Here is a 9223-nt window from a genome sequence, read left to right on the forward strand (position 1 = left end):
ATATATATATATATTAAATCAGAGCACTGATGCAGTCCCACTTGCAAAGCTCACTTGTAGCTTTCCAGAAAATGGCCAGGCAGAGCAGAACTGCTGAGCACGGGAGGTGAACTAGGCCAAGTCAAGGTAAAGGTAACAGAGGATGACCCGAGCCAAGCTGGGGGACTGTCACAGCAGAATGGGAAGATGGAGTGGAGGTCATAATTTATTTGCTTACAAACATAATCAAATGATGCCATTTCAAATCGATGAAAAAAAGCACCAGAGTATGAAACATTATCTGAGGTCAAAAGATCATCAATATTAGAATTCTTTATATAATATAATAAACATATACACACATAGTAAATATCGCAAGAGTCAGATACTAAGAAGTATTTCCTTGCCATTGATGTCAGGATGTCAAAAGTGATTCACTAAATTTGAAAACTATATAAAGGAGCTGTCTGGAAATAATGGTGATAAGCAGAGAAAAAGCAATGGGAAGGGAGAGAGTTAAGACCATGGGGGCCGGGGAGATGGCTCAGTAGAATAAGCACTTGCCTGCCAAGCGCAAGGTCCTGAGCTCAATCCCCAGTTACACAGAAAGGGGAAAAAAAAAGACTCTTTATGGATGGTCTGCACTTTTGGTACAGGCATTACTTTAATAAAAATAATTTCAATCCAATAAATTGATGTTTGTGTCACTTTTGTTGAACTTGTGTAATAAAAGAGAACTTATCAAAATACAGATCTTAGCAAATATTTCTCTAGTCAGTCCTGGATCTAAATTTGAAATTTCATAGTTTTCCTTAATAAGGACAATATGAAGTATATCTGAATACTGAAAGTGAAAAACACACATTTCAGCCTGTCACTGAAGAGACAGTTTCCATGTAAAACCATGGGCAAGAAATTTAAAAATCAAAACAAAGATATCAGACTTGATGTTGGTAGGGGTAGGTGGGTGGGGGCTGTCATTTTTGTTATAGGCTTCTAGCGCCATCTAGTGGAAAAATTTTTGTTTATTTAAATTACAAAAATCAAAGCTGTACATGCAATCATATACTGTATTTCACAAGGTAGTGACACAAATGTTGGCGGAGAAGGGCACCGCTTACAAAGAAAAACCAGTACATATGGAGATCCATGCATTTCATAAAATATAGTTGAGTATGGCTGTGGCTTGTATTTAGATGGCCCAAAGCCTCATACAGTCACTGGTGGGATTTCTGCCCAGGTGGCTGGATCTACAAAGAATGGCATTGGACAGGATTCATGGTACAGTGCTGGACTCAAGGGCACTTGGACAAAGGGTATAACTGCTATCTGTCCTAAGTAGTCTAAATAAGATAAAAGGGGCAGAAAGACACTGTCAAGGTCCCTTGCTGCTGTTGCTACGCTGTGGGCACCATGAACTGTTCTCTGCAATGCCTCTCCACCTCACTGCCCTGCCTTGGAGCCAGCCGATTACAGACTAAAACCTCTCTGAACTTTGAGCTAAATCAACCATTCCCCCTTTGACTTTGTGTGTCCAGTATTTTGTCTCAACAACAAGCGAAAAATAACTATGGCATACGCTGTTTTTGTTTTATAAAACGTTATAAACCATTTTTGCATGGATTTTTTCCACAATGAAATTTAGCTCAGTTAATTATGTTTCTCCCCTTGCCTATTAAAAAATAAGTTCCAGGAGGGAATTTAAAACCATTATTATCAAACAAAAGAACAAAGGGGTTGTATTCATTAAAACGAATTGCGCAACTCTTACCAAAACTCAATAATACCGGCACCATCTTCTCATATTTCTTAGCTTCCAGAAACAGGACAGATACCTTGTATGCTGGAGCCTCTGCAAAGTTTGGGAGCAGCCCTAGCCGACTGAGGCAGCAGAGCGCCGCTTCAACCTCACCACACCTCGCTAAACTCGCTTTCCGATGTGGTGGCTCCAGTCATTCCTCTCGCCGTGGCTGCTACTTGACATTTTTGTGAACATTGAGATTTGAGGCCTCTCTTACTAGACCTTTCCACACAAAATTATTATTATATCTTTCCTGTTAATCTTTTCGTCTTTACAAAATGACTTTTTAATCTTCTAATAACGCAATATATTCTTTGATAAAACATATTTTAGCTATATCAGTGTATATACGCATGCATAAATTTAAACGCTTAAGAATTTATGTTTAGCATTTTATAGTCACGTGAGTTTTTCCTTAGCTATACTCACATGTGAACCATTTTCTTTGCCCTTCATTTCTTATTTTATCCAGGTCCTTATATTCAGAGTCCCTACAGGGCCGTTTTGGACCTTAAACTCTGTTTTGCTAGGTAATAGCATAGCAGTGTCAATTTTATCTGGGTAGTATTTACATGGGTAATAATTTTCCATTGCTTTCCTTCTATTGGATGTCACCTGCAGCTAGCTTTGAGTTCTATTTTTAGTTCAATTTTTAAACTTAATTTGAAAACCATTGCTTTTTAACTGGGGCATGCGACCCATTTCAATGTAATAAAATTACTGATATGTATAGTTTAAATCTATCACTTAATTTAATATTTTTTCTCTATGTGTAATTCTTGTTCATGACCTTTCAGTCTGTTGAGTTTTCTAATTTTTATTACTTAAGTAGAGTGGAATTTTTATGTCTATTCTGCTTCTGTACTTTGGCAATTAATCTAGAAGTTAAAACATGTTTAGTTTCAATTTCTTAGTTCATTTGTACCGCTACAACAAAATGCCATTTGGTTTGCTAAAACAAACTACCATTAACCGAATAGCTTATAAACCACAGATGCTTTTACTTCCCACAGTTCTGGGGCGTGGGGAGTCCAAGGTCGAGATGCCCGCCAACGCAACGGACCACGAGGCTGACTTCCTGATCCACGGAGGGCACCTTCTGCGTGCTTGCATGGTGGAAGGGAGCAGGAAACACTTTCTATGAGCCAATCACCTCACAAAAGACTCGCCTCTTAGTATCTTCATATTGATTAGGTTTACACATGGAAATCTGGGGACAAGACAAATGTCAAAGCCACAGCACATGCCTTTTTAACCTAGCAATGTCTAATTAACTTCATGGGATTCAACAGAGAAATCTAATCGGATTAGTCTGTTGACATACATATATAACATACCTTTATATATACATATCTTTATATGTATATATCAATATGTATTGCATATAAGATATGAACATATAAGATATAAACATATATAATATATAAATATATATGTGTGTATCTTTATATCTTAAGGGCAATTTCCGACACAGTCGTGGTACCGCAGAAGCAATTTTGCAATCCACCGGTCAGGCGGCTTGGTCTGGCCTATCCAGATAATTCAAGATAATCAATTACCTTGCTTAAAGTCAAGTGACTATATTCTAACTGGGGATATGACTTTTCAGTAACATTTAGATTAGTATTTCACTAAACAAACTCACTTATCAGGAAATCTATCAGAGGTAGTTCATGTGTTTTCCTTCTTCTAGGCACCCTGAGGAACTCATGAGACATTAATTTAATTTATGTTTTTCTCATTTTACGCAGGAATATTTTATTCTATGTGTGTATGCACATATGTATTTAAAATGCATGATTTTTATTGTTTTATAACCAATATTCATTTAGATTTATTCACATATATACCATTTTCTTTGTTCCTTTCTTCTTTTAGACCCCATGGCCAGGATTGGGTTTTTTTTTCTGAAGTACATCTCTTTTTCTCCTTCACATGACACTGTGGTGGCAAATTCCTCAAAAATGTATTAACCAATCTTTATTCTTGGAAAAAGGTTTTATAGAGAATTCTAGGTAGACAATTCTAGCTTTCTTCAAGTTGAATTGATCTCCTGATGTTTTCTATCTTACATTCATGCTGTTGGGAACTGGCTGCTCTGTGTTTTAACCACTCACTTTTTAAGTGAATCTGTCTTCAGATGATACTCCATAAATATGTTCAACTAAATGTAAATTTTTAGAAAAGAATATTTTCTCCTTAAAGAAATGGCAGGTTGGAGAAATATAAATACAGATAATCTAATTTCATAGGTGCACAATGTCTATGTTTTTCAGAATTTAGTCTGGTAACTCTAATCATGTACAATTGTTATGTTTTTAACCATCACTTAAAATTTTTTTAAAAAGAAAACTCAAAAGAAAAGAAAAGAAAAACAGCTCAAAAAGGCTAGTAAGCAAGAATGATTGTACATAGCACCAAAACAACAGTGAGTTAAAAAGAAAATCAGATATAGTGGTCAGTTTAAAAATATGAAAATAAGGTAACTGTATGTTTTGTTTTCAAATATTTTAAATGTAATTCTTAAATCTCTATTTTTTATGTGCATCTGTGTGTTTACAAGTAAAGACTGGAATCAACTTCATTCCATCTTATACAGTGGTTGTAACTGCTGGGGTGGTTTTCAGTCTAAAACTATCAATCACGTTTATAAACGTGAGGAAAACTTCCTAACAGGAATATCTGGCTGTGCTAGCTGTGTCACCTGCTGCCACAGCTTCTAATGTTCCATCCACTGCATGAGAAATATTTTTTGGGGGGTGGGAATTGGAATTGATGAAAATGCAGGTCATATATGTGCTGAGCTGCACCTCCATTCTTTCTATTTTGTTATGCAATAAGTTCTCACCACATCGCTCATGATGACTTTTCACTTGTTATCCTTCTCCCTCAGCCTGCCCAATGTTGGGGTAAGCGAGTAGGCCACCAGGCCAGATTCCTTCTGAGTAGGTGGAATCATAGTCCTTCAGCCTCAGCTTAAAAGTAGTTATCACCTAGAACCTGGAAGCTGACTTCTCTCAGCAGGGTTGTTTGCTGCTTCTTATTTTCTCTAGAAATTTTCTTTTGCTGGTTGCTTCAATTTGAAACTGATAGAATTTTAGATTTTATTTAGATGTCACTATTTGAGACTATATGGAAAATTTTAGTACAACTAATTATCATACACTTGATTTTTTCTTCTTTGTTGTTCTTGTAATCTTTGTATCTTAAGCAGAATAGTGAATTTATTTTATTTGCTTTTAGTTTTCAGTTGAAGTCTAACGTTTTATTTATTTATTTATTTATTTATTTATTTATTTATTTCTTGTTGACACCAGGAATTGAACTCGGGACCTTGGTCTTGCCAGGAAGGCACTTATGCCACTGAGCTATATCCTTTATTTATTTATTTATTTCTTGTTGACACCAGGAATTGAACTCGGGACCTTGGTCTTGCCAGGAAGGCACTTATGCCACTGAGCTATATCCCTGGCCCTAATGTCTTATTATTTCTTTCTTTCTTATTTGTTCTTATGCTTGTATTCCACATTTCTTGCCTCTTTTTATTTTGATTGCATATTCTTTGTCCTCTTACTGGAGCATTTCCATTAGATATTTTAAATGTCTCCGTATCATTGTTTTAGTGGTTACTCTAGCAATTGTAAGTGTCTACTTATTCAGTCTACTCTAAATTAAGAATGTTTATCACATCCTGGACTATGTAAAACTCCACAGAAATTTAATTTTGCTTTTCTTTTGGTATCTTTGCTATTAATACATATTTTATTCTTGATTTTGTTATAACACTACATAGCACACTTATTATTGATCTAAGTAGTCAATGGTTGTTTTTACTGAAACAAATGATGCATAAAATAATATTTATCTTTTTTCCATAGTCTTTTTATTTAGCTATTTATTCTCTCCATTTGCACTCTTACTCCTTGTACCTCTGTACTTAAATCTGGGGTCAGTTTTCCTCAGCCCAGAGAACTTGCTTTGGTGCTTTTGCAGCTATTGGAGAATTCTCTCTAGTCTTTTTTGTTTGAGAATATGTTTTTATTCTTCAGATTTGAGGTATATTTTCACTGAATATAGAGTTCTCTGTTGACACATAATTTCCAGTACTTTAGAAATGTCAAGACATTGATTTTCAGACTTTAATATTTACTATGACAGACTTAGCTGTTATTTTTACTGTTCTGAAAGAAATGATTTCTCCTTCAGTTTTTTTTTTAATCTTTGGTTTTTAACAGAGTCTAAATATAAGTTTTCTTTTGTATATACACTTTAGATGTTTGCAGAGATTATTAATCTCTGAGTTAATTTCTTCAATCAATTTTTGGAGAGCTGTGTTCTCTCGTATCTTGGTTTTTGTTTCTATTCATTTTCTTCTTTATTATTGGAACTGTAATAAAACATACTTTGAATCATTTGGCTCTGCCCAATGCATTCTTTTATTCTATTTTGTATGGTATTATGTTTAGATGTTTTGCTCCAGATTCCACTCTGGATATGTCTACATCAAAATTCCTTGAAGTTTAATAAGCTTCCTGCTGAATTCCCTTGATTATATAGACCACCACAAGTCACTATTTCAGATATTGATGTTATAGTTTGAGGATAACATTTTCTAGAGTCATTTTATTGTGTCTTTACTTTTATTTTGTTCATTTTTTTCTAGTGTTCTTTTAAAATACTCAGAATGACTATTTTGAAAGATCCTGATACTAGTTCTAGTATCTATTTCTGAGCATCTGCTTCTACTAGATATTTATTTTCTATTATGCTCATATTTTTCTCCTTTGCTTGTGTATTTTGAAATTTTTATCCAAGCCCGAAACTTTGTATGAACTAAATGTAGTGACTAAAGTTTAAGTAATTTATTGCCACCAACAAGAGTTTTTACTTTCTTTTGACCCAATCAGGAAGTAAATTAAACTCGGTACACTTATGGTTCAAGTCAGTCCATAGCTGGTTTCAGACTTTGAAGACAAACATTGTGCATGGTGTGTGTGTGTGTGTGTGTGCGCGCGCGCGCGCGCGTGCTTGCATGCATGTGTGTATGCGTATGTATGTACGATGTCTATATGTTCAAACTAAAAAAAATTAATAGAACTCTTCTTCATCCCCTGTGAATTTATCTGTTCTTCTGCAATTGAGCTTCTGCTCTTAAATTTCACTCCACGTGACTTTCAAATCCAGCTGATATCTGATGGTGATAACGGTTGAGTATTTCAAACAATCCTGTTTTCTTTTTGATATTTTTCCTGAGACCATCAAAAATTTCATTCTACTTTTATGAAACATTTGAAGCTCCAGAAAAACACCCTGACTCTGCACAAGTTTCAGAATTGATTAAACTGGACACAGTCTCCCAAAGGCTTTGGGGTTCTTTCTTTGTCCATTTCTTTTTCTTGTATAAATGATGATCATCAAACCATAGCCAGAGTTGACAAAATTTACAGGTTAGGAAATGGACAGAGACCTTTGTCTGCAGGAAACAAGCCCTTCCCACTTGGATTCAACTCATTTAATTCTCTTTCCAATTTGCCTTTAAGTACACATATAGACACTCAGTCACTCGTTCACTCACCCAACCCACACAGGGTTTGTTGTTTTGATTCCAAAGTACAATAGGGATATTGTTTTATTCCACTCCATCTTATGCTATTTGAATGTTCCCATATAGTTTGTATTCTCTCATAGTGGTTTATTTTCTGAAATAAAGTGTATATTTCTATAATGCACATTAAATATCTTTATTTTTAATATCCAAGTGTCCTACTGCAATGAAAGCACTTTAAAGAGATACTTAGCTTTATTCATCATTCTTTGTATAGAACTTATAAAGTGCCTTATTAATGAAAGAATGATTAAAGAGTGTGCACCAATTAAGAATAATAAAGTATATGCAATGGTCTGAAAATTTATTCAGATTATTTTTACATAGTGGATATTTTTACAGAGTTATATGGATTTGGTTTCCACACAAATAATGAGTATACATGTTAACTATACACTTGGATGAACATTTAACTGCGTACTTTTAAAATAAAAATAAATATACTCTATCTTTAAATAGACAGAATAGACACTTATTTTGCTTTTTTTTTAATTTTTAGATTGTCAAGGACCTCCTCCAAGACAAAACATAGAGATTCTGTCAGGACCCTGGCCTGACAAAGCATATCCGGAGGGCACGCAGGCTGTGTACAAATGCCGGCCTGGATACAGAACTCTTGGAACTATCATAAGGGCATGCAGGAATGGAGAGTGGGTGGCTCTTAATCCAGCCAGGATATGTCAGAGTAAGTACCCACACACACTTATGAAAATTACAAAAGCTTCTACCCAAATGTCTTTTGTTGCCCACAATCCATGTGCCTTTACTGTTTCTTTGTTTCTTGTCAATTTTTAAAGTTAAGTTTAATGGTACAATTTAGAAATATGTAACAATCATATTCATCATAGAGAGTTTATACCAGTGCATGATGTCTCTTGATTCCTCTTTTTCTCCCAGTCCCCTCCCCTCCCTTCAGCCCTCTCCTCCTCACTAATTACGAAGTTTTGTTTCCATTTTATCCTTCTTTCATTTTTTTTTGTTTTTCTTTTCCCTTCCTTCCTTCCTCTTCCCCACCCAAGTTTCTCTTTTATTTTGAACAATTTCACAATATCTATTGTATATTTTGGTCCTTGTTTACTCTTTCAGTTTCTCATACCAAGGAAACAAAGTGGTATTTGCATTTGTCTGTTTAATTTACTTCATGTAAGAGTATGGTCTCAAGTTGCATTTACCTAGAAATGTGTCAAATTTAACTTTCTTTATGGCTGAGTAGAACTCCATTATTTTACAAAGAAATCCTTTTAATCCATTCCTTGGCTGATGGGCATTTGGGTTGTTTCCAAGTTTTAACTATTACAAGCAGTGCAAGTACAAATATGGGTGCACCTATATCTCTGTGGTATGAGGCTTTTAATTTTTCAACGATGATACCCAAAAGGGTGAGAGCTGGGTCAAATGGGACCTCTAATTCTAATTTCTGAGGTATCACCAAACTGATTTGCTTAGTGATTGTACCAATCTACACTCCTACCAACAGGATAAAAAGAATCAACATAGTGAAAATACCAAACTTGCAAAAATTTTATACAGATTTAATACAATTCCAAGTAAAATACCATTAGCAGGGGATATAGCTCAGTGGCAGAGTCTGCCTAGCAAGTGCAAAGGCCTGAATTTGATTCTAGATACCAAAAATAAAAATGCCACTTCTATACCTCCCAGAACTAGAGAAAACATTCCTAAAATTCATTTGGAATGAGAAGAAACTTAGAATAGCAAAAACAGTTCTTGGCAACAAAGGCAAGGTAGGGGCCATCATATTCCCTGACTTGAAATTATGTTACAGGGCTGCTGTGATAAACAGAAGATGGTATTGGCAAAAAACAAAGAGAGAGAGA

At 35.0% G+C, this 9223-nt stretch overlaps 1 protein-coding gene across 1 annotated transcript in view; it reads left to right on the forward strand.

Moving 5' to 3' along the window:
- The window catches only part of LOC101586433 (complement factor H), an 88034-nt gene that overhangs the window by 10008 nt on the left and 68803 nt on the right, over window positions 1–9223 (forward strand). Inside the window, exon 2 of the mRNA XM_023707776.1 lies at window positions 7885–8070. Coding sequence (XP_023563544.1) covers window positions 7885–8070 — 186 coding nt within the window. The remainder of the gene's footprint in view (window positions 1–7884; window positions 8071–9223) is intronic.

The sequence above is a fragment of the Octodon degus genome, unplaced genomic scaffold, assembly GCF_000260255.1.
Source record: "Octodon degus isolate 3935 unplaced genomic scaffold, OctDeg1.0 scaffold00009, whole genome shotgun sequence".
Taxonomy (NCBI): Eukaryota; Metazoa; Chordata; class Mammalia; order Rodentia; family Octodontidae; genus Octodon; species Octodon degus.